General features: G+C 40.2%; 1 protein-coding gene across 5 annotated transcripts in view; it reads right to left on the bottom strand.

Annotated features, from left to right (window-relative positions):
• The window catches only part of stk17b (serine/threonine kinase 17b (apoptosis-inducing)), a 215533-nt gene that overhangs the window by 152626 nt on the left and 35448 nt on the right, over positions 1-27459 (bottom strand). For 3 of the 5 annotated variants that reach the window (XM_051930216.1, XM_051930214.1, XM_051930215.1), the window contains exon 2: positions 16509-16721. The exons of the other annotated variants lie outside the window; for them this stretch is intronic. In XM_051930216.1, the coding sequence (XP_051786176.1) occupies positions 16509-16721 (213 nt within the window). The remainder of the gene's footprint in view (positions 1-16508; positions 16722-27459) is intronic. 5 annotated transcript variants of the gene reach the window in all.

Here is a 27459-nt window from a genome sequence, read left to right on the forward strand (position 1 = left end):
CTACACTATATTGGTTTATAACAGTCACTTTTCAGGATTAGAAACGAAGCAATCCCTTGTCCTTCCCAGTTTCTCTCTTGAATGCAATTTCCTTTAATTTCTAGTAACTGTTCTCGAGTATGCAGGATCATTTCAATCTTGAGCCATTAACTGAATTGGTGACTTCTTTGCCAACTTTGTAATTTCAATATACTGGGTGGGCCAAAAGTTGGTATACAATACTTGTTAATTTTTTTATTTTATTTTACAGGCATTGAATAGATAAACAATACTGACTGAGTCATGTTTAGTTTCTTAGGTGTTCAAAATGTCCTACATCAAAGTTGCAACATTCCTGGAACCTGTGGCAGAAACTGTGACACACAGTAACACACAAATTCTGGTTAGCAATAATGTCCAGAAATGCTTACAAGACAACCTCTTTTAAATTTATCTACTATAGGGGGTTTCCTCTCAAAAACCTTCTCCTTTACTACACCCTAAAAAAAGAATTTAATAAGGTAAGTATGAATAAATGCTATATACCTACTTTTGGTCCACCATGTATACTGTAGGACAAAGTGGGCACTGCCCATTCTGCTAGGCTTTAGTGGCACACCTGGTCTACTATAAAAGCAGATATAACAGAGATGCAGGCATCCAGCTGCATAAAATCCCCACTTGCATTCCAAACTAAGTAATTGAACTGCAGCTTTTACCAGGATCTGCCTGGACTTCATCTGGTAAGAAAGGTGTAAATCAGGAGTTGCACTGACATGTCTCCAGAGGCCCCTCTATAGACAACTTGTGCCAGAAGGTACGAAATGGAATTAAGCAAGGACAAAGACCTATAATTCAATGGATGACAACTAACATGGACAGAATAACCCACCTATTAGAAGACATTGGTTCTGTAACTCAAAGTGACTTTAATCTAACCAGGAGAAGGTTCAACATTTGTTTAAAACTCTCTGCACCATTCTGAAGAAGCTCTCTCTCTGGGATATTTGCTGAACACTCACTGAACTCTCTGAGGATTCTCTTCAGGGAGGTAGGGACTCTATAAAATGACTGAAAACATCTGAATCCTGATCTCTGAACCTAAAAACTATGAGCTCTTGCTTGGGGAGCTGAAGCTGACAAATTCGTTTGTGAACCTGAAGCTGAGACCCAGGTCGGTCAAGCCAAGGCGGTGTTCCGTTAGTCTGACAAGGATGAGAAGCCTTGACTTCAAGAAGGGAACTTCAGTATCTAAACTCTTGAGCCAGAAGGAGTAATTTCTTTTCCTTATAAAGTGGCAAAAGACAGCAGAAGGCAAGCCGAGGAAGCAGCAGCACAGCACTGACATGTATTATGCAGCAAACAGAACATGTGCACTCCAACACATGAAGAATCTTCCATTTAAACCTGGAGCAACAGTAAAGCAACAACTCCACGCAACATAAGACGTCATCCATAAAGACTTGGTATCGTAAACTATTTATCTAGGCAAAGATAAAGTAGAACTCTAAAACACCAGTAAATAGTCAGACTATATGTTACGTTTGTCTGTGTAGTTTGTCTGCGTCCAGTCTTATAACATCTATATATCAATCTACCGTCGGACTAACGCTAGGAAGAAGATTTTATATCTATCTATCTATCTCTCTCTCTCTCATATATATATATATATATATATATATATATATATATATATATATATATATATATATATAAATATTGTGATGGATTGCTGGCTTCATATTCCGGCCCTCACCCCCCAGGCCGCCAGGAGGAGCTCTCCCAACAGCATGGACGTGCCCCGAATTCCAGCAGGGCCTCATGGACTATGTAGTTTTTATACACAGCCCTGCTGGATACCTTGGGGACCACTGGGAGTCGCTGTCGGGAGGCCCGTGGACTCAAATGTGCCCTATAACCTGGAAGTAAGTCCTGGTCACGTGAACAGGAGAGATGACGTACTTCCAGGTTGAAGATAAGGACTGTTTACCCTGACCCGGAAGGAATAAGGAATTGTGGACTGTTGGGCAGGAACACCTCCGGGTCAGGGTGTATAAAAGGACTCTGGGAAAGCCCAGACACTGAGCTGGGAGGTAGGTTGGCGAAGTGTCTGGGAGAGGAGGATTGGTAATTGTATTAGTATTTGGAGTATTGTTTATAATATGAGTAGTGTGGAGTGGAGGGTGCTTTGTGCACGTGATTATTGTAAAATAAAGAAGTCTTGGACTTTTACTTGGTGTTTGAAGTGGTACCTGAGGGTTCAAGAGGTGGATCGATACCTCTACTGCTACAATATATATATACACACACATACACATACATATAAATGCAGTTGTTATATTTCTACAATCTTCATGATTATTTATAAATTGTATTATTGTTTCGTAAACGAGCGTGCATCAGTTACCTTGACATAAGCCTAAAGGCTGGAGACCTGTCTGCTGCAACAGAGGAACATATTGTAAATAAAGCAGGTGCCTTGCCGAATTATTGGATTAATTACCAGTATTGCCAAAGGCATAAGCGATAATTAATTAACCAAGATAAAATGTATTTTTCAAATCTCACATTATTAGGGTATCCTTCTGGGTGGCAGTCTTATTGATTGCTAATCAAATTCCTACTATATTATATATATATTATTTTCCATTTTGACACTACACTAACTGCAAAGTACATGACTAGCCTAGGCATGCCATAAAACATGTTGGGAAAGATAGCAATGGAAATAACACCTATGCAGTAAAGTGTCACATAATTCTTATAAACCATAAAGTGTTTGAACAAGGGGTGAAGTAATCATGAGGTAATCTCTGCAAAACTAACAGCAACAAGCCAAGAGAGGCGTGACGCCACTGTGTAGAGATACAGTAAGCTGCACAAACGGGGATGAACTCTGCTAAAATACAAAAAAAAAAAAAAACAACTCTAGAGCTCTCACGCATTAAAATCTTCAAGCATGGGAGGTGAGGTAAAGACGAGTAATGGCTTTAAAGGAAGGATCCGTACATGGACAAAAAATGGCTGATAGTTTACTTAAAAATGATGACTTCACTAATGACAGAATTTCTAAGAATAGTAGTTTATTAATTTAACAGTCATTTTATTGGATATCATTTTGAGATAAACACACTAAATATCCTATGAGAGTAATGACTAAATATTCAATCTGAGCATGCTTTACATACTTCATAAGGAGGAACATGTCTTCCATCCATCCATTCTCTTCTGCTTATCCGAGGTCGGGTCGCGGGGGCAGCAGCTTGAGCAGAGATGCCCAGACTTCCCTCTCCCCGGCCACTTCTTCTAGCTCTTCCGGGAGAATCCCGAGGTGTTCCCAGGCCAGCCGGGAGACATAGTCCCTCCAGCGTGTCCTGGGTCTTCCAATGGGCCTCCTCCCAGGTAGACGTGCCCAGAACACCTCACCAGGGAGGCGTCCAGGAGGCATCCTGATCAGATGCCCGAGCCACCTCATCTGACTCCTCTCGATGCAGAGGAGCAGCGGCTCTACTCTGAGCCCCTCCCGGATGACTGAGCTTCTCACCCTATCTTTAAGGGAAAGCCCAGACACCCTACAGAGGAAACTCATTTCAGCCGCTTGTATTCGTGATCTCGTTCTTTCGGTCACTACCCATAGCTCATGACCATAGGTGAGGGTAGGAACATAGATCGACTGGTAAATTGAGAGCTTCACCTTGCGGCTCAGCTCCTTTTTCACCACGACAGACCGATGCAGAGCCCGCATCACTGCGGATGCTGCACTGATCCACCTGTTGATCTCACGCTCCATTCTTCCCTCACTCATGAACAAGATCCCGAGATACTTGAACTCCTCCACTTGGGGCAGGATCTTGCTACCAACCCTGAGAGGGCACTCCACCCTTTTCTGGCTGAGAACCATGGTCTCGGATTTGGAGGTGCCGATTCCCATCCCAGCTGCTTCACACTCAGCTGCGAACCGATCCAGAGAGAGCTGAAGATCACGGCCTGATGAAGCAAACAGGACAACATCATCTGCAAAAAGCAGTGACCCAATCCTGAGTCCACCAAACCGGACCCCCTCAACACCCTGGCTGCGCCTAGAAATTCTGTCCATAAAAGTTATGAACAGAATTGGTGACAAAGGGCAGCCTTGGCGGAGTCCAACTCTCACTGAAAATGGGTTCGACTTACTGCCGGCAATGCGGACCAAGCTCTGGCACCGATCGTACAGGGACCGAACAGCCCTTATCAGGGGGGCCGGTACCCCATACTCTCGGAGTACCCCCCACAGGATTCCGCGAGGGACACGGTCAAATGCCTTTTCCAAGTCCACAAAACACATGTAGGCTGGTTGGGCAAACTCTCATGCACCCTCTAGGACCCTGCTAAGGGTGTAGAGCTGGTCCACTGTTCCGCGACCAGGACGAAAACCACACTGTTCCTCCTGAATCCGAGGCTTGACTATCCGACGGACCCTCCTCTCCAGAACCCCCAAACTTTTCCAGGGAGGCTGAGGAGTGTGATACCTCTGTAGTTGGAACACACCCTCCGGTCCCCCTTCTTAAAGGGGGGGACCACCACCCTGGTCTGCCAATCCAGAGGCACTGTCCCTGATGTCCATGCGATGTTGCAGAGACGTGTCAACCAAGACAGCCCTACAACATCCAGAGCCTTGAGGAACTCCGGGCGTATCTCATCCACCCCCGGGGCCCTGCCACCAAGGAGTTTTTTGACCACCTCGGTGACCTCAGTCCCAGAGATGGGGGAGCCCACCTCCGAGTCCCCAGGCTCTGCTCCCTCATTGGAAGGCACGTTAGTGGGATTGAGGAGGTCTTCGAAGTATTCTCCCCACCGACCCACCACGTCCCGGGTCGAGGTCAGCAGTGCACCATCCCCACCATATACAGTGTTGACACTGCAATGCTTCCCCCCTCCTGAGACGCCAGACGGTGGACCAGAATCTCCTCGAAGCCATCCGAAAGTCGTTCTCCATGGCCTCCCCAAACTCCTCCCACGCCCCAGTTTTTGCCTCAGCAACCACCAAAGCTGCATTCTGCTTGGCCTGCCGGTACCTATCAGCTGCCTCCAGAGTCCCACAGGACAAAAGGGACTGGTAGGACTCCTTCTTCAGCTTGACGGCATCCCTCACCTCCAGTGTCCACCAACGGGTTCGGGGATTGCCGCCACGACAGGCACCGACCACCTTACGGCCACAGCTCCGGTCAGCTGCCTCAAAAATAGAGGCACGGAACATGGCCCATTCAGACTCAATGTCCCCCACCTCCCTCGGGATGTGGGATGTGGGAACATCTGGCAGAGCCTCCTGTCAGAAGTAGCTTCAACTCCCACCTCCAGCAGGAACATGTCTTTGTACAATTAAAATATATATGGTTCATTACTCAGTGGCACAATGTTAAAAAAGATTAGGGATTCTAATGCAAATGGGCATGTGGCAATTATTCATTTACCAGCTACAGAAGGTTTCTCCAAGGATATGTAAAATACTGTATGGCTCACACACCCACTATTTAATCACCAGCTAGGGTGCTTTCTATGTGGAGGTGGTATGTTCTTCCAGTGCCCACATGGGTTGAATGGTAACATCACATTGGCCTGGTATAAGTGAGCAAGTCAGGGACAGACTGTGCCATATGCAGGACTCGTCACCCAACAGGTTTTGAGGCTGCGTGATGTGCGGATAAACTCTGGCTCTATAGAGCACTATAATGGAAAAAGTGGCTTTAGAAAATGGATAAATAGATGGATTCTACTGATTCTTCACACAAATATAATCAACCAACATTTTAATTTACAATTTTTTAACCAGCCTTACACATCATTTCACAAATGGATGTTGGCTTTTCCTATAAAGCAACAAGAACCTACATACATTTTACATAAATAAAAGCACAGTACATTAAAACTCCAGAATCTCCAAAAGTGAAAAATACCATAAAAGACATTTGCACTAAAACACTTCACAAGACGCACAAATCAAAGTTTGGTCTGGGTCCCATTTCCATTGAAATGAACTTTTAGTAAACTTGTGACAATCCAAATTGTTCACTATCTTATTTCAGGTGCTTCTTTGTATTTATTTCGAAGATGTTTTATTCTCCACTTTGCCCGACTATCAAGTCATGCTGTTTTGGATTGTTGGTGATAAGGCAATCTGCTTGTGTGGTTGTGACCTTTCATCTGGACAGCCATCTTTTTAAATGTAGCATGCAAAAGCTCCACAGTCTTCTTTTTTTTTTTTTTTTGCCTCATCACCTGTTATGGACGTGCACAACAACTCATAGGAATCATTCCCTTTAATTTCTGTGAGTCTGAGCTGTAATTACTGCCAAAGCAGAAAGGAAATCCAGCTGGAGCAGAGGTGTGTTCAATGAAATCATGGTGCCATTAATCCTTTGTGGAGAAGGCATCATCAGCAGTGATGTTTGCAGTTCCTTGGTTCATTCTTCAAATTTGGAAATGAAATGGTGAGGCAGTGAATCTGTAGTATTGCCCCACACATTATTGCTATTGGACAGGATACAACCTAGACTGATGTCATTTTTTAAAAGCGCTGAAATAATCATTTAGTGATATTAAAAGTAGGTGCAGTACTAATGTATAGGTGTGCTACATGTTTACCTTACAAAACTACACAATTTCACTTTTTCTTTACTAATGATAAGTTCCGCATTTCCTTCTAATGATCACAAAATTTGTGAACAAATATCTTACTTTCTAAAAATAATAAATGGTCACAAGGAGTGTAGACTGCCGCAATATTTCAGAAAGATTAAATAAACATATGAGAATTGCAAAAACTGGTGAGTTTTGTGTGGTTCACAGCTACATGCCCACCATTAAAGGACTGAGCCCTTTAAAATAAACAATGCCAGCTTTACCACTTTCCAACTCGTCTCTACCTTGTCTTGCAGAATGCTACTTGCTTTACAGGGTATCCAGAAGATGAGTCAACTGGAAGCCACACCCCCACCCCCTCACACGCCTGAGCTTGCCTGCTACTAGACATTCATAGACAAACAAATGAGTGGTAGCAAGAAGAGAGCAGGGTCAAACATCATCCATCACTTTCCATCTATGGCATAGTTTGTGAGGAGTAAGAATGCAATGGGGCAGCATACCCACACACTGCACAGAGCATCAGACATAGAAAAGGAGCCAACAGGTCAGTCCTGCTTGTGTTCACCATCTAGCAGTGTCATGAATTCCACACTGCAACGATTTATACAGCAACATCTACAGACATGCAGAGCAATTAGAACACCTGAACAATTGTCACTAGAATAGGCCATTCAGCACAACAAGTGCTTCTATTCAATTTACCTAAATTCTTCAAAACAGCATCAATTTGAGCTGCAAAAGTCCCTAAAGTACCTACCTTCCACCACAATACTTGGCCATTTATTCATTGGGTCCATAGATCTTTGCGTGAAGAAACACTTTTGAGCATTTGTGTGAAATCTGCCCTTATCAATTTTCCAACTGTGATGCTGTGTTCTTGTTGAAGAAGCAAGTTTTAAGTAGCAGCTGGGATCCACTGTTCTAACTTCCGTTCATAAGTCAGTAATGTCACCTCTTAATCTCGGTTTGCTTAAACTGAAAAGGTTAAACCTCTCCCAATATCTCCTCATAGCGCATACCTTCTAATCCTGGAATCTGTTTAGTTGCTCTCCTCGGGACTTTCCCTTGTGCTTCTACGTTTTTGTTTTAATATAGAGAGCAAAACTGACTCCTGAGGTACATCACTTTGAAGATTGCCTAATTCGGAAAAAAGTTCCCATCACAATAAACTTTGCTTCTTGTGTTTGAGCCAGTTTTTTACTTATATACTCACTGTGCCCAAAATTCCAACTTCCTTTACTTTGAACACTAATGTTTCATTTGATACCTTATCAAAAGCCTTCTGAAAATCCAAAAAAATAAAAATCTTATTTACCTCGCTTATCATATGCTTTTGTTGCTTCCTCATAGAATCCCAGCATATTAATAAAACACAACTTTCCTCATCTGAGCCCATGTTGACTATTTTGCTAAATTAACTGTTATTCGCATGTACTGCTTGATTTTTTCCTTAATAATTGCTTCCATTATTTGACCAATGTAGTATAGGCACACTAAGAAAAGAAGTGTTAGTATTTTCTTGGACTCAGGGCACCAATGTGCAATGTTCATCATTATATACAGTATAACAGTTTACCGATGTCAGTGAGCATTTGCTGCTTTATCCATTATAAGCATATGATGGAGTGTTTGCAGCAGGGCTGCTTTTCCTACTTACATGCAAACAGATAAGCTGGTGATGCACAGGGTGGCATGTTGTTCACCTGTTTAGTTTTTGTAAAAGAAAATTATCCCCATTTGTTCTTAACTGGACCCCAGCTCTCAGACAATTATGTACCCAGGAGCTGCTTAAGTGCTTTTTTATTGTTTAAGTATCTCGACTTTGTACAGTAATTGCTCAACTGGCAAATCATCCAAAGCTCCTTTATATCAAAGTTGGCATAAAATGCCTGTTTGCTATAGTGTCGTGGTAGTCACTGTGCAATCTTCATACATGGTTGTCTATCACTGGTATTGTGCATACAGCAGAATGCAATGTTATACTTAATTACATTTAGTTATTTGATATGTACTTTTATTATTTTTATATTTTTATAAAGTAATAAATAAAATTTTCCCAGTAGTTCTAAAAAACAAAGTGATATACCTCAGCAGAAAAGAATGTCAGGAACTCTTGCCAAAGGAACCCTTTCTGTTCTATCTCAAATTACACATGAAGTCGAAACAGAAATCTATGTATTAGCATCCTCTTCAAATGGGACTTTAGAACAATATCACTAAAAAAAGAAATCAGCCGACAAAAGAAAAATCTTTGTTATTGCGGGCTTAGCCACTTAAGAGAGGCATATTTAGTGAACCAATGTTTCCCGAGTTTCTGTTAAGATCTTATGTTTTGATGAATGGTTCCCAACTTGTGTGCATTTCCTTTTTATGAAATTGTTTGGTTTAATTACATTAAATAAGCAAATCTAATACTTGGGGACTATGTATTCACTGAGGATTAGTGTAAGAATGATACATATTTGTAAACATAAGACATGCAGTAAGTACAAGAGCCTTTCTGTCATGCTAGTACACTAGTCAGATGACAGTGCGGTCCACATGACCTTCTAATTAATCACAATACACAAAAAAAACTCTGGAAAACAAATGTGCCAATTTTCAGCTGCGGAAATCAGACATTAAAACCCAAACTGTGTGTAAAAATGTACAGTACACGTTCCTCATTCTGTATAATAAACGTTTACCAGATTTCTTTGACTTTACTATTCCTAAAGATAATGCACTTTATTGGTAACCTCATAACAAAATGTATTGGCTTTTGCATTCTAACAGATAGTGTACGACAAATGTTAGCAGTGTACAGAGTACCCAGTGCTCTGTCTACATTTGGATTCAAACAGAAAGAAGAGAAGTAAGAAACCTCCATGGAAATCGCATATCAAATCTGGCAGCAGGGTGGACAAGCTGCTGTGGACACTATGTTTCTATCCTGACAGTCCAAAGAGTTACAATAAAGCTGGGTGAGCTGAACAAATGAATGCTAATATTTATACAATTTTTTAAAAAAGTATTGGGATATGTAGCATCAAGTTATGTTTTGCCCTCAGTAATTAATTAATGTGAAACTTTTAACAGCGTTTGAGAATTAAATAATGTTCAACATATTTTTCTTGATAATGAAACATTAATAATCTATTATGAAAATACAAAAGTTTTCATGGCAACATTAATTTTAGAGCCTCAAGAATTTTAAATGCACACTTATATTTACTCACAAACTTTTAGCTATATAATATTATAATGCCAATTATTTTTAACAGCCCTACTAAAAATATAAGGGCTCATTTCTGAAGGTGTCACCCAGAGCTAAATTTAGGTAATGTACTGATGTTTATGTTGTGTACCACAACTGAGCATTACATCTTACTGTGAAGGCTGCTGAGTTGTATTAAAACATATCCCAAATTAAAAAATAAAGACTTAAGTGGGATGAATTGAGTCAAGGGTTTTTCTTATTAGTTGTAATACAATAACACATTTTTGCTAGTACAGATACAGTATGGTTTCAACTTTAACTTCAGTCAAATAAAAAAAGAATAAAACATTTCAAATCACAATGCATGATATTTTAAAGCATAAAAAATCCACAATATTCTCATAACTCTCATAAAGGGATACCATCACCTCTACAAGCTATGATCACCTGGGGTTGGATACAGTAAAAGGAGCCGAGATCTCCCAAAGGTGGAGCTATACAGAACATACATCTTTGTTCAGCCTGGCGGTCAACATCAAGTTCAGGACTCATTGTAGACAGTTAGGGAGAGTCAGGCTCAAAGAGACACCACCATTAACACTGATGAAGAAAGCCATCTTCTTTAGATTTCTAAGGTTTGCTGGTCAGCATTGACATAGCATGGGATTCACTGTAAATTCTTAAAAGTGAGGCTGGGTGCCGCACAATTTATAACTATCTACTTATGGCTAAGCATGTTCGGGCCCAGCCAGTACTTGGATGGGAAACCATCTAGAAAAAGCTAGGGTTGCTGTTGAAAGAGGTGTTCGTGAGGCCAGTGGGGTGCGTTTATCCTGTGGTCTGAATGTAGATCCCAATGCTCCAGTGTAGTGATGGTGACACTGCTGTAAATATGGTTCTGTCCTTTGGATGAGACATACAACTAAGGTCATGACTCTCTGTAGTCATTAAAGATTCCTGGGCATCTTTTGAAAAGAGTAAGGTGCACCACCCTATGTCCTGGCTACATTGCCAACAGCCCTGTCCATTCTGGCCCCATAATTACCCCTTCACCACCTAACAGCTAATGTGTGGTGAGTGTACTGGTGCAATAATGGCTACTGTCACAGCATTAGGGTAGGTACTACGCAATGGTGGCAGTTGAAGTGGTTCTCCTCGGTGTATGTAAAGTGCTTTGATAATAATTAATCATCATTATGCTACTGTTGCCTATTACTCTAGGGAGGAGGATGGATGGTACACCTCAGCGACTCTGGATAGCTGACAGTGTTTTCCTGAATCACATGCTTGCCTGTCTCCATTGCCCCCTTCTAGATATGCAGTCTGTTATACCACCTTGCCAGCTAGTTTACAAATGATACTGTAATGATCAGGTTGGAGATGTACAGGGCCATGTGGCTGGACAGCAGTGCATGATACAAATGAAACATCTGAACCAGAGGATGAAGGCCCAGGAAAAAGGGTGGAAGGAGCATGAGAGACAAGTTTGAGTGTGGAAGGTGATGGAACATAAGTGCTTTTACTCTGCGTTGGTGATGGAGTGCAGGAGTCACACAGGGTGGCTGTGGCATGGGTGCAGATGAGAAGGAGCAGCGCAGTGTGCACGAACAGCACAGGGTGAGAGTGAAACAGCGGCGTGCTTCTCGGCCGTACCACTGAAGCGTTAGACAATATAGAGGGGTTAGACGAGTCAGAGTGCAACTAAAGTTAAGGTGATCACAGAGCTGCTCCGTCTCAGACAGACCTCAAACACCTGAAGAGCGTGTCTCTCTCAGGTCAGGACCCAGGGGCACTACACTGTTATTTCCACGGCGTACCAGTTGAATAACAATTGTGTAGGCAGTCGTCCCCAACCTTTTTGACAGCAAGGACCACTTTATTAGATGCAAATTTTTCCACGGACCGGTCCGGGGTGGGGAGTGGGGGGGCCAGTTTTATACACAATTTACATGACATTTCTATTTTTATTAAGTTATTAAGCAGTTCACATACGTTTGCAACCTGATATTTTTCTTCTTTTTTTGCATATAACAAAGACATATGCTTTGCATTTGCCATTCCAACAGATTGCACATCACAAACATTAACACTGTTATCGTTTTTTTCGTGTCTGCCGTTTCTATAGGAGGGTGACAATGAGTTAAAATCTAATGGATGTTTTTCAAATGTTGACAAGCAATAAGCAAAAGGTATCACTGAAAACCACAGAAAACAAAAACAGCAAAAAAAAAAAAAACAGTACGAGGAAAGTTCGAAGAAAGAATTTTTTTTTTTTACAATGTTTCTGTTTGGGGATCATTGTGCAAATGTGCACATCTGAGCTGCGACCACAGATCTAACTGCTCTGTGGATGATTCATTCAAGCATTTCAAGGACACTTCATTGTAATGAAAGCATCTGCTGAATGTACTTCGTAGTAACGAGATTTCTATAGACTCGTGTCATATGGGGAAACTGTCGGGACCATAGAAATACTTTGTTGTAATACTCTCTCACCTCGGTCTCTCTCCTCTCTCTGCGCCGCTGCAAAGCCCCGCCCGCCAAGCGTTCTGAAAAGTCTGAGTGAGTCTCCGTTGCCGGCAGTTCTCTCGCGGCCCGGCTGTCAGACGGCTGCGGCCCGGTAGTGGGTCGCGGACCGGTGGTTGGGGACCCCTGGTGTAGAGTACAACTATCAAGTCGTTGATGGTGATAAACAATATTTGCAGAGTTTTAACACGTTTGAATGTATGCCTGTATGTTTAAGAGATGCTTATTCTTTCAATTAAATCAGTCTTCAGCATTGTATTCAATGTCATCAGTCATTTTTATCATTTAACTTTTATTTTGACACGTCTGTGTTTCATATGCTATGTAACTTTGGGAATTAAAACATTGGCCTTGTTTTCTTTTTGCCTTCTTTTCAACTTACCTTTTAGGAAGGCATTAAAATTCAGGTTGTATTTTCTCATGTAGTATTTTGTTAAAAGTTCAAGTTTAAGATCATTTTTTTAAGTTGAAACTATGCCATTCATTATTTTTTAATTCCTTAATTCTACATTAAATTTGTGATTCAGTGTGTATTTGCTTCATGAATTATTAATTAATTTTATAATTACATTTTAATGTCAGATGTGATTAAATGTGATAAATGACATACATTTATGTGAATAAATATTTTTTTATTCAATTCCCAGCCCTACAAATGATTTGAATGAAGTTTCTCCTATATATGTGCAACTAGCTGATGAAATGACTGGCTCTTTAAAACCTAAACCTACAATTGTCACATATAAGCATGGACTCTGCTCCTTAAACCTACCTGGCAACAACATGCTCAACCATCCCAAAAAACTACCCAAGGACTAATATTTTACATACAGCTGCATTAGAAGTCGCTTAGGTTGTATTTACTGTATGTATTATGAGTTTGAACAGTTTTTTTTTTTTTTTTTTGTTACTTGCATTTACCAAGAAAAACCATTAGTGAGAATTCTCCAGCCCAGGAAAATGCAGTGCACAGCCCAAAAAACAAAAGTCATTCACTCATATAATAAACATTTCATATGGGTGTATCTTGCTCTCCCTATAGTAAATCCATGAAAATCCTTAATGTATCCATCATATTTTGTTTCAAAGATATTTTTATTAGCTGTGGTACCCACAAAAGTTCCCAGGAGAAGCTAAGTCAATGGGCCTTAGTTATTGTGCCATTGGTTGGCCGGATGTATTAGAAGCACTATGTAACTAAGCACTTTTTCATATTCAATATTTGCATTTTTTTTTTTTTTTAACCAGGGATTAATATTATTAGTTCACTTGAGCCGCTTACAGCTGAACCTGCTACATACAGTCCTTGGCGTTGTTGGTGTGAAAGAGACTGCAACAGAACTTTGTATTAAAGCGGCATTCAGTAATGTAACAAAGGTGATTTAAAATTGATTTATTCAAAGTTAAAAACTGATCAAAATCTCAACTCTCCATTAGCATCTTGCTGAAAAATTAGTGCTGCCTCATTATATAGTGGGTTTCAATAAATAAATAAAAAAAGCAAAAGTTACTCATTAATTTTACTCAATCAAAAGTGCTGTCCTGTTTTCTTCTTATTACATTCTGAAAAGCAGCATCTCCATCAGTTGTAGAAAAAATGGAGCTTTAGTTCTATTTAATCTTTTCATGCTTGTTTATATGCTGATCGTAGATTGGTACTGCAAACTTAATGACGATATGTAGATGGACAACATTGCTGGAATTATCAAATACGCAAGGCTATGTATGCACTGATAAAGTATTGTAATCAATTTCTCTCTGATTTGTTGTCACATGTGACACACCACCAGTCTGCCAAAGCGGTTGACAACAAAGCAATCTTTTACCCCATTTCTAACTGTGCTCGTTTCATTTCAGGGAACCCCCTTCCCCTGCTCCTCCATTTGTGCTCAACTCATGAAGGGGGAAATCACCCCTCTTAAAATGCTGTCTCTGGGTCATCAAGGAACTTGAAAAGATAAAACTTGGTCCCAAGGCCATAAATGTTGAGAAACACTGCTCTTAAGTAAACCTGTAATCCTGCAAGGCAATGAAATTGTTATTCCAAAGTTACTGAGAAAGAAAAAAAAAGCACAGCAGTTACTACTTTTGATGACATGCCACTTTTATCGATGGTCTTATTTAAAATTTGTGAGTGATGATGAAATTTTTTGGAGTAGTACATCGGCTGATGGGAATTACAGTCCCTACTTTGGCAGGTTGTTGATAAGGTAAAGAAGTGTGAGTAAAATACTGTATACAGTATTAAAAATGTATCATACTGGATCATTTGCATGAAATCGACTACGCTCAAAGCCACCACACCTGGCATCCATCCATCCATTATCCAACCCGCTATATCCTAACTACAGGGTCACCGGGGTCTGCTGGAGCCAATCCCAGCCAACACAGGGCACAAGGCAGGAAACAAACCCCGGGCAGGGCGCCAGCCCACCGCAGGGAGTGCACACACACACACACACACACACACACACACACACACACACACCCCAAGCACACACTAGGGACAATTTAGGATCGCCAATGCACCTAACCTGCATGTCTTTGGACTGTGGGAGGAAACCGGAGTACCCAGAGGAAACCCACACAGACACGGGGAGAACATGCAAACTCCACGCAGGGAGGACCCGGGAAGCAAACCCTAACTGCGGGGCAGCAGTGCCACCCACTGCACCACCGTGCTTCCCACACCTGGCATGCACTTCCTAAACGTGTCTTCTTTGAGCTTCTCTGAGCTTCGCTTTGCTCATTTCACTTTGCATCTGCAGACGCATTTGCATAAACTGGCATGGCCCATTTCTCTGTGAGATTACTACCAGCGCTGTGGCAAAACGGGTGGGGAACATGGTGAATTAGAATGTCCCAGTTGCTACAGCATTATTAATGACAAATATCAACAAATAAAAACAAACACGTTATGGCCAATTTTTTTTTCTACAACATCACCAAATTTCAGTCAAAGCTATCATGGCATTTTTGAGTGTTTAGCTTTCTATTGTGGTTTTTTTTTTTTTTTTTTTTTTTTAATACAGATATATCAACATGTCCTTTCATGATTGGATACCTACTGTCCTAGATGTACCATTCTGTCAAATTTCAGCTTTTTAGAGAACAGAGTGAGTGTATGTTGCATTATATTTAGATCTGAACCAATGTTTCAGCACAAACAAAGCTTCACTTTGTCACCTACAGACTAGCCCACCAGATCTTTACCATATATATGACCTTGTTAGAAATACTCATTTCAGTTGGTCCCCTAGAATTTCTGGGGGTTTAATCTACAGCTGGTACATACCAGATGAAACTAAACAAACTGGGTGGGTCTGGAGACTATAAATCGGCTTGGTTTGAGTGTGTCTCCTATGGTGGTCAAGCTCACCACCTAAGGTTCCCAGGGCTGCAAGGATGGTCTCCCACACCCCACAGACCCATATTGGGTTAAACAGGTCAGAAAATGAACAAGAATGATAATATGTCAGAAATAAGCTATTGGGTGTAAACATCTTACTTAAGAAAACCTTGCAGGCCCCAAAGTCCTTGGAGTTGCATTTCCGACGGAGAGGATGGGATGAAGTGAGACAGATATACTCCTTTCTGCTGGATGATGTGATTTTCACTAATTTCTCATGCAAAAAGATAATATAGAAAAAGTCTTATCAGTTGTACGTGCCTGCTATTATTGTATTTGTGATCTTTTTCAGATGAGGGAGGGAGTCAAGGTTAAAAATCATTCCCAAAGGCATCAGTATCCTTTGTCCTGTGGCCAGAATGTGTATTTAAATAAACAACTGCTCTGATAATAGCATGGCAAACAAGTTCCATGAAGTCATATTTCAGCCCTGTCCTTGTACAGTTTAAAGGTTTTATCAGTCACGTGATTAGCCAGTGAGTGGCCTCCTCCACCCTACTACAAGCGAACACCAATACTAAACAACATGAGGCAATGGACACAGTGAATGCTAAATGAAGCTTAAGCAGACTTTGCAAGGTGCCAGTCAGGAAGTCGCCTATTAAATAGCCTGCAAGGCTACAAAGATTATTTTGCAGTCATCCCCAAGAAACTCAATTATATTTTCTTCACTACATCAGCCTTGACTTGAACTGCTAGCTTATAGCATCACTTTGATATCTGAAAAAAATAAAAATGTTTTTAATATAAAGGATTATAACTTTCAAAACTTACTATTCTAAAACCAGGATGATTTCGTGGTCTGTTTCGTACACTTCATGCAGACTGATGATTCGAGTGTTCCACCGTGCCATTTCAAGTATCGCCACTTCATGGATGATCTCCGCTCTGCAGTCACGGCCTCTCCGCCGCTTCTTCAGGAACTTGGCAGCATAATCTTTTCCTGTCAACTTCTCTATACATCTCTTCACCACAGCAAATTTACCTCTAGAATTTAAAAAAAAAGAGAGAGCAAGCAGAGTCAGCAAACAAGACAAACCTAAAAACTACCCATTAGGAATAACAAGCATTAAACACCAATTTAAGGATTATCTGGAACACTGTAGCCACTTTTAAAAAATGTGATCTCCTCGAGGATTTCTTTTTGCTGTTCTTGCACAATGTTTTTGCCCACAGGTTTTATCATGTAGCCACTGCTTCTCCTTAGCTGGAACAAGACCCGTCATGTATGGCAGCGTCCTCTAGGTCTTGTGAACACCACACATTTTTATCAGCTTACTGGACAAGAGAAATAACATGTTGGTCAGAGGACACAGAGCTGGTGTATTTAAAACTTCAAAGTGGCACAACGCTAGAGGTGAAGACCATCTGCTCAGGAATTTACAAAAGGTGATTCCCCGTCTTAGCTGCTCATCCTCGCCAAGACGGCTCAGCAGGACTCAAAGTCTACCGCTGTAATAAAGGAGCTCTCCTGGCTGAGAAGTCAGTTCTGTAATCCCAACGTTCCAATCAAGTCCTACTGCATCTCAGGAAGGATTTCTTTTCTTCCTCCACATTTACTTCATGCCTTGACGACACTGTCATGTTGACAGGTAAGGTGGCTTAATTGAGAAGACTATGAAGAGGACAGGGACGACGGCTCAGTCAAGGTTACCATTTGGCCCTACTACCTCATTTAGCCATCCTGCTCCTAATTCAAACCATTCAGTTCACGTCAAACTAGTCTTATATACAGTGCTCCTCAATGAAGACAAGCGGAGAGAGGGCATACACAGACAGGAAAAAACACAACCTTGCCACCTTTAAATACAAAAAGACACGTATCTATGAAAAGGAACATGAATTTTGGTTAAGCCATGATGCAAATCATGCTAAGAGAAATGTGACAAACTTGCAAATGCATTCATCTGCACACACAACTGCTGTGCTTAAATAGCTCGACAGGCGGCTGTTTTAACATTTAATGCTATATAAAATAACTAACAATTTAATTGATACTGAGGAATTCATGAGTGTTATTGTGGGCACATACTGACATCCTGATACATTCATAGACAGACCACTGTGAAAGGGGCAAAATTGTGTTTGGGGAGACATTAATCATGTAAAGCAGTTGAAAACAGGAGGCCAAAATTTTGTTCCATCACCTTATTTTCCCCATACGTGTGCACAATATATACGTTTAACCCCTTTGACTCCTAGTACATACAGCAGAGGACAATGCCATATGTAAATCAGCAGACAGGAATAAGGATGCACCCAATTTTTGGCCACCAAAAATATTAAGCAATAAATGCCAAATAAGTAAAAATGACAAGTGTTTAACCAATTGTGTGATGTTGTTTTCTGTTGCTCTCCTGCTCTGGTTATAGATGATGCTTTCAAACGGTGCATCCTTTTCTAAAGGAAGTGATTCATCTGTCTCACCACACTGCATTGTGGGGCATGGATGCCATCTTTGGAGGACTATGCTGGTCTGTTTGCAATGGAAAACAAGTGGTACTGCAAGAAAATGTAATTCTTATGAAACCAAAAGCAGGTGGACAAAGGAAGGGAGGAAGGAGGACCATATTGGGACAAACTGAATTAGGATGTAAAGCAACACTATTTAAACAAGTCCAGCTTAATAAAACATGCAATGTGGTTCGATAAGACATGCCAACCAAGGGTCTGACAAAGACCGTGACAAGCTAAGCAAACTTTGTTACTTTATTTATTTATCTATCTAATCTCAATATAATTTTGGTAACACTTTAATTTGTGTACTGCAAAAATGAATCTATTACTCATTTACTCTTATGTAACAAGACTTTAACAAAGGCTTCTTTTGGTCTTCATAACACTTATAAAATATCAGTAGATTGGTTATTCATCTCCTTGCTGTGTGGCATGTTTACATGATGGTAAAATTCAATGAAGGATGCACAGGTCTTATACTAAATATGTAATATCAAGTGAAGTGTGTCTCAGTGACAGACCACTCCAAAGTGAAGTTCTGTTAGTAGGTCACATTGCAGAGATGAATACATGATGCTTTGTAATTGTTATGAAGACCCAAAACAGGGTTTGTTAAGCTCGTGATATAACAGTAGTTGCGGCCAGAATATTAGTAAAATCTGTAAATGTACAATAGAAAAACGATTATTTATTGGAGTCAAAAATCACGGAATTCTATAAATATGTAAAAGAAAAATGAATTTTTATTTAACGGAGTAAAAATCATGAAATGAAAATAAAATCTTTACTCTTAGTGATTGGAGTATTCCTGCTAAACTTAGGTCCACTATGCTCGATGAGTATTTATAAGAGACTAAATAAACAATCCATTTGTTTTAACTGACAAAAACCATGACTTTCTTGATATTTTAGTTTATATTTTAAAAACAGAATAAGAATCTGAAAATCTAACAACATAACATTAAAGTTTGATAAATTCTGAAAAGAATGATACCAAACATATATATGTAGGTTTTAAAATAAGCCCGATTTAAAGCTTAACAAAAAACGTGACATAAAATCGTTTCACTTTCAGGCTTAGGATTTTATATATATATATATATATATATATATATATATATATATATATATATATATACACACACAGTGGGTACGGAAAGTATTCAGACCCCCTTCAATTTTTCACTCTTTGTTATATTGCAGCCATTTGCTAAAATCATTTAAATTAATTTTTTTCCTCATTAATGTACACACAGCACCCCATATTGACAGACAAAAAAAAGAATTTTTGAAATTGTTGCAAATTTATTAAAAAAGAAAAACTGAAATATCACATGGTCCTAAGTATTCAGACCCTTTGCTGTGACACTCATATATTTAACTCAGGTGCTTTCCATTTCTTCTGATCATCCTTGAGATCACCTTCATTTGAGTCCAGCTGTGTTTGATTATACTGATTGGACTTGATTAGGAAAGCCACACACCTGTCTATATAAGACCTTACAGCTCACAATGCATGTCAGAGCAAATGAGAATCATGAGGTCAAAGGAACTGCCTGAAGAGCTCAGAGACAGAATTGTGGCAAGGCACAGATCTGGCCAAGGTTACAAAAAAATTTCTGCTGCACTTAAGGTTCCCAAGAGCACAGTGGCCTCCATAATCCTTAAATGGAAGACGTTTGGGACGACCAGAACCCTTCCTAGAGCTGGCCGTCCGGCCAAGCTGAGCTACCGGGGGAGAAGAGCCTTGGTGAGAGAGGTAAAGAAGAACCCAAAGATCACTTTGGCTGAGCTCCAGAGATGCAGTCAGGAGATGGGAGAAAGTTGTAGAAAGTCAACCATCACTGCAGCCCTCCACCAGTCAGGACTTAATGGCAGAGTGGCCTGTCGGAAGCCTCTCCTCAGTGCAAGACACATGACAGCCCGCATGGAGTTTGCTAAAAGACACCTGAAGGACTCTGAGATGGTGAGAAATAAGATTCTCTGGTCTGATGAGACCAAGACAGAACTTTTTGGCCTTAATTCTAAGCGGTATGTGTGGAGACAACCAGGCACTGCTCATCACTTGTCCAATACAGTCCCCACAGTGAAGCATGGCGGTGGCAGCATCATGCTGTGGGGGTGTTTTTTCAGCTGCAGGGACAGGACGACTGGTTGCAATCGAGGGAAAGATGAATGCGGCCAAGTACAGGGATATCCTGGACAAAAACCTTCTCCAGAGTGCTAAGGACCTCAGACTGGGCCGAAGGTTTACCTTCCAACAAGACAATGGCCCTAAGCACACAGCTAAAATAACGAAGGAGTGGCTTCACAACAACTCTGTGACTGTTCTTGAATGGCCCAGCCAGAGCCCTGACTTAAACCCAATTGAGCATCTCTGGAGAGACCTAAAAATGGCTGTCCACCAACGTTTACCATCCAACCTGACAGAACTGGAGAGGATCTGCAAGGAGGAATGGCAGAGGATCCCCAAATCCAGGTGTGAAAAATTTGTTGCATCTTTCCCAAGAAGACTCATGGCTGTATTAGCTCAAAAGGGTGCTTCTACTAAATACTGAGCAAAGGGTCTGAATACTTAGGACCATGTGATATTTCAGTTTTTCTTTTTTAATAAATCTGCAACAATTTCAAAAATTCTTTTTTTTGTCTGTCAATATGGGGTGCTGTGTGTACATTAATGAGGAAAAAATTAATTTAAATGATTTTAGCAAATGGCAAAATTGAAGGGGGTCTGAATACTTTCCGTACCCACTGTATATTATACACATACATATACATACTGCATATGGCGTCCTCGGGTTACAATGTCTTGACATTTGACGTTACGAGTTTACAATGCTCACTCCCATAAAAACTTAAAAAAAAAAAAAATTGAGACGTGAGTGTTTCGGCTTACTCTGTTAGCATCGTACTTACAGACTACGTGGGCGAACTACTTTGGTTGCATGCAGTGGAAGAATATGCAGTAATGCAGCATATTAGTGAGGGAGTTGGCAAAATAGTTTGGTTGCGTGTGCCACAAGTGTTCTGTTTGTGTTGCTTTGTTTGGTGACTTTTTGGCCCGTATCATGGCTCCTAAACGAAAGTCAGAGTCTTCAGATGGCAGTGCTTCGAAGAAGAGGAAAGCCATCACAATGGAAGTTAAATTAGATATTGCAAAGAGATCAGAAGGAATATAGTTAAGGAATTTTTTTTTTTTTTTTTTAACACTCATTTTTTGTCATTTTTTCTGTTAATACAGTAGTGTACAGTACAGTGTATTTATGTCCTTTTCCTTTTTCTGTGGCTTAGTTGTGTTTTTATGTTCTAGATCAGCGTATCTCAACCTTTAAGTGTTTGTGACCTGAGTTTTCATAAGTTTTAATCGCGCCCCCCCCTAACATTTTTTTGAAAGAATCCCACTAATACCAATTTGTTCTTTTTTAATTAATGATATATCATAGATGCATATTTTATTATACTTACTTAACTTTTATCGACATTTATCTAACTCTATATTTATTTTTCTAGTATCAGAATGTAGTTTAAGTTGATTTGTTTTGGTTTCAATAGATGCATTTTTCATATTTTTGATACTTGTTTTCTTTTTTTCACATCTTCGCGCCCCACTAGGGGGGCCCGCCCCACAGATTGAGGACCACTGTTCTAGATTATGATTTTGCAAATGTGCTAGTATAGGTAAGTGACTTAGGCTAGGGTTTGTTTCGACTTAACACCAAAATTCGGGTTACATCACTGTTGTAGGAACGGAACTGTGTCGTAACCCGAGGACCCCCTGTATATAGAGTAGATTAAATGAGTAACATATGCATTTTTGCAGTGCCTAAACTAAAGGGTTACTCAATTTTTTAAATATGTCCTCTTGGAAAAGATTTGATTTCGATAATAATGTGATTGCAGTTTTGTAATTTAATTTCATTGAAAAGCATAAACTAACAGTGTTTTATATGAGGCCTCATGCAGTGGTACAAAAACTGCATTTGGGAAAAAATTTGTTTTCTGAAATTTGGCTTCAGTCAAAGTTTTTGGTGCATCACTATACAGTATATGAGAGTTACTCTTGACTATATAAAAGGCAAACAAGAATATAATTTAAAGCAATTTCTAGAGACAATGTTATAAATGGACTTAGTTCTGCAAGTGTAAAGCACCAGTGTGGGCAAGATATTTTCTTAAATTTATAGAAAGCACTTAACCTTAGAACACCATTTTGCGCAGCAAATGCATAAAATACCAAGTTTGTGAAGAAATAATAAAAAATAATGCTAAACTCATCCTTTAATTCAATAAAAGACAGTCATGTTGTTTGCTTTTTAAATTTTTGCTCATTACAAAGTACTGTTATCTGTGTCACTCAGTCTTTCCTTGGGGGCTCAGTAAAATAACTACTAGATGCCCAGGGCTTGTTTTCGTCCTGGGGCTGAGGGCACAGGGCACCACAACTATATATATTCTCAATTCTTTAATTTAAATTCTGAGTCCTATTCCGATAGAATAGAATGCACTGCAAGAACCCGTCCTGGGGAGCCACTACTTGATGCCAGGGCAAAAAGTTACTAGTTAGTCTAGCATGTATATGTTCAGGATGTGAGAGAAAACCAGAATACCTATAGAAAAAATAATGAAGACATGGGGAGAACATGTAAATTCCACAACAGACCAGGAGGATGTCAAGCTGCAGTGTTAACCAATGTACTGCCAAGCCACTCTATGGTGGAGAACATTTTCTATCCTTTGTTTATGATTATTTTTATTAGACCTAAACTGAAGACTTCAATAACTTGGATGGTCCCAGACTGTCTGCACCACATGTGCAGGTTTCTCCTGTTTTTTTCAGACATTTTTTGAAGATAGTTATGCCACCTTGATACTTTCACTCTAACTACGCTTATTTGCCACATGGCAGTCAGCAACCCCTTTCAAATATTATGGCTGCCTACTCAATAGGAGCTGCTCCCAGTTAAGGAGTGTTTTTATTTATTTATTTTCAACTATGTCACACCAATAGTTAAGGGAAATAATGCCACATGTACAGTCAGGGAAACCCCAGGTGATGACATGTCCTCTTGTGTTAGTCTATGTGACTCCTGACAATGTAAAGATAAGGAGCCCTAGAGAGTTGCTGAGGCACAGAAGGAAACAAACAACAGCCCTGATAACTCCACTTTACACACCTTACACATTAAAGGCATGTAGCTGGTTTGCTTCAGAGGTTTAATGTACAGTATGTGGTGTTCTTTTTTAAGGACACATTCTGTCATCATTCACTTGCATGTTCCACTTGGGAGTACTGGAACTGAAGATGGCCAAAAGAGGACTAGCAGCAGGAGGCTAATCCTGGATGGCAGACATGTACAACTAGATGGCTGCATGCTTCCTAAAGGGGTCAGGAATTACCTGGAACCGTTGATCGGCCAATGGGCTGAGACCCTGGAGGCAGTCAAGGTTTTCAACATCATACACACCGTAAATTGTTCATGCATGTGTAAAACATATTGGGCAGCACCATAAACTGTGCAGTGTAGGACACTTTCAATACACAGGTAGTGACAAGCTCACCTGTCATGGAAGTGGACAAAGAGTAGAGAAGCCTGCCAATATGACAGGAGGAGGAGGAGGAGAAAGGTAGGATGGGGTCAGAATATTACGTATATATATTGTGGAGACAGACTTTAAAGTGGTGCATGTTTTTTGTTTTATCATCACGTAACCTGTGTACTGTACCTCCCTGGAACCCTTGTGACTGGAGAGGGTGGTGTCTAGGGATAAATTTAAGCAAGGGACTTGCTCGAGGTCACTCTTGCTGGTCATTAAACCAGGTTTCTTTTTCTAATCTGTCAGCTCACTCATCTAACAATTCCTGAATAGATTTTGTATTACTGTTGCCCACACCAGCAGGGGTCACCATTTATATTCTGTAACAGATTCTTGGTTCGGAGGCAGTGCTAACAATCCATTTTCTCGAAGTGTCACTGGAAACTCTAAGTGACTCGACCATAACAATTACAAAAGGATGTGGCTTAAGGGCCTTGCGTTTTCCCAGAACTGTAAGAAAACAAAAACCAAAACAAATTCTACACCTAAGCACTATGTGTTATGAACAGTTAAAGCACAACGACTGGAGGATTGTTAGTTCTTAAACACAGAGCATTTAAATGTCATAATATTGGGGTTGAATACTGTGCATTTTTATAAAATGTGGTTAGTTATATTGCGTTCCAAAACAGTCTCATTATACAATTTGCAGTTTCCATTTTTTTATTTTGTTTATTTTATTTTAGGTTAGTGAAAGAACAAGCCTGACTGGTACTTGCCTCTGTACTGGAGTTAACTGGTTAGTAAAATCAAGTGGATGAATAGTTATATAGAGCACATAACACGTCAACCACATACCTGTCAGAAAAATGCAGCATCCCAGGTCTGAGCACTGCAGCTTAGCCACCAAGACATTGGGCACTAAAGCCGAAGGGTATGAGCTCAAATAGCAGTATGCGCCCTGGGCAAGTCACTTCATCTATTGTTGCTCAACTTGTAGATAAAAGCGTAAATAAATAATAATGTAACATAACACTGGACACCCTTAAGGGAACATGGTGTATGACATGAGCAGTCTAGCGAATTGCCTCAAACAGTTTATGCAGTCAGGCAAAACAATTAATACTAACCTACACCAGCTTACATACCCCTCTATTCTCTTGGTAAAAGATCCAGTTTCTTTTCATGTGTGATTTAAAAGCCCTTCATGTTTCAGTCTCACTTTACCTCATCCAACCTTACAGAGGCTTTTTTTTTTTTTGCGATTTCTAGGCTTCAGAATTATTTTCCTGCAGCCTCTACGATTTGTGTAGGTCTCGCATTTTGGTTACTTATTATTTTATTACAATCCATATATGGTACGCATTAATACAAATGCATAATAATTGTATTTACAATAAGGGAAACATTACCATATGCATTGCGTATAGTGAAAGTTTTACTTATGTCTGACCAACGTGCTGCTACTACCTAAATCCTTAAATCTATATAACTTCACATTTCACAAATTCCCAATCAGCATATAGCATTAATGAATGCAGTGAATGCATGGATCATAATAAACACGCACTAAAAACTCCAATTTGGACAACCTATGTATAGAAAACAGCTTTTAAGGCCGATACAGGTGTGTACGGTTACAAGTGAATTACAACATTCATTTTTACACTGCATTTCGGCATGAAAGCACATGTGCTAGTTCCTCCATCTCCAGCTCAGCAAGCTTCCAATATTTTTGGTATGTGTTTAACTTTGACAGTTTCCCGAACAGGCTAAACATATCTTACTTGGTCTAGTGCAACCTGGACAACAAAAGTTAAAGTAAGTGTTCTCGATACAAAAAAGTCAGGGAAACAAATTCCCAATGAAGGCAGGATGTTTACTCAGAATATTGTGAATAATGAACTATTTTCTCCTTAAATATGTCACTTAATTCAATAAAGCGGTACATAAGCAGACAAGTGTACACTCACTAAGCAACTTATTAGGGACACTATACTAATACAGGGTAGGGCCTCCTTTTGCTCTCAAAACAGCCCCAATTCTTCGTGGCATGGATTCATAAAGATTTTGGAAACATTCCTATGAGATTTTGGTCCATGCTCACATGATGGCATCACAGAGTTTCTGCAAATTTGTCAGGTGAACTACAGTCATGTTCATAAAAGATGCCGGAGACTTTTGCTTTGTGACATGGTGCATTATCCTGCTGGAAGTAGCCATTACAAGATGGGAAAATCATGGCCATGAAGGAATACATATTTTCAGCAGCAATACTCAAAGAGTCTGTGACATTCAAGTGATGATTAATTGATATCAACAGGCCTGAATTAAGCCAAGAAAACATTCCTCACACCATTACAATGCCAATACCAGCCTGGACTGTTGACACAAGGCAGGAGGGGTGCATGGATTCCTTCTGTTGGCCTAATATTCTGACTGTACCATCTGTGTGCCTAAGGAGAAACTGGGATTCATCAGACCAGGCAACATTTGTCCAGTTTTGGTGAGCCTGTGCCCACTGCAGCCTCAGCTTTTTGTACTTGGCTGACAGAAGTGGAACCTGACATGGTCTTCTGCTGTTGTAGGCCATCCACCTCATGGTTTGACATGTTATGCATTCGGAGATGCTTTTCTGTTCACCACAAATGTACACAGTGGTTATCTGAGTTACCATATCCTTACTCTCTGTTTGACCCAGTCTGGATATTCTCCTGTGATGTCTCTCATCAAGAAGGCTTTTCTGTCTGCAGAACTGCTGCTCACCAGATGCTTTTGGTTTTTCGCACAATTCTGAGTGAACTCTAGAGACAGTTGTGCATGAAAATCCCAGGAGATCAGCAGTTACAGAAATATTCAAACCAACTTTTCTGGCACCAACAATCACACCACGGTCAAAATCAATGAGATGGTTTTTTTTTTTCTCTCCATTCTGGCGTATGATGTTAATATTACCTGAAGCAGCCGAAATGTATCTGCATGATTGTATGCATTACCCTGCTGCCACAAGATTGGCTTAATAAATAACTGCATGGATAAGTAGGTGTACAGATGTTCATAGTTAATAATTTGCTCAGCGTGTGTATATTCAAAAATCATTTAAACATTGAAGTAAAATGTATAAATAAAAAGCAAGTGTACAAGCGATTTATCAATTTTCTCACTTTTCTTTTGCACTTATAGCCAAAAGCACTTTGCACCCATCCAATGTCACAGACTGTTAGGGCTAATTATTAAATAAACCACAGATAAGTGTGTTTATGGGAAAAGTTCTATTAGCCGACTTTGGTTGTCCTCTGCCCTACACAGTCCCTTTTTCCAGTTCACGACCTCATAACATTCCATGGGTTACCTGCCATTTTTTTTTTTTTTTTTTAAACACAGAAAGTCCCATTAACCTCCTACTGGGGTTCTCAAGTGACAAACTAAAGACTAAAGGGGCATAATTTACACACAATATAGAAGTCCCTCATGGAACTTCCCTCAGCCTGGTGTTCTAGGGGATTTCACACAGCTGGTCTACTAAGATGCTACTATGGTCACAGACTTCTTGTTACACACACAGTTGAAACGCACATAGCATAACAGAGCCTGGAGTGTGCTGGATCACTGGTTACAAGGCAGGAAGCAATCAACAATGCCAACAACTAACTTAACAGAAACAAATTTAGTGATGTAGAAGAAAACTCCAAGAGCACGTGGAGAAAAAGAAGAATTCACACAGAGAGCATCC

The sequence above is a fragment of the Erpetoichthys calabaricus genome, chromosome 8, assembly GCF_900747795.2.
Source record: "Erpetoichthys calabaricus chromosome 8, fErpCal1.3, whole genome shotgun sequence".
NCBI lineage: Eukaryota > Metazoa > Chordata > Cladistia > Polypteriformes > Polypteridae > Erpetoichthys > Erpetoichthys calabaricus.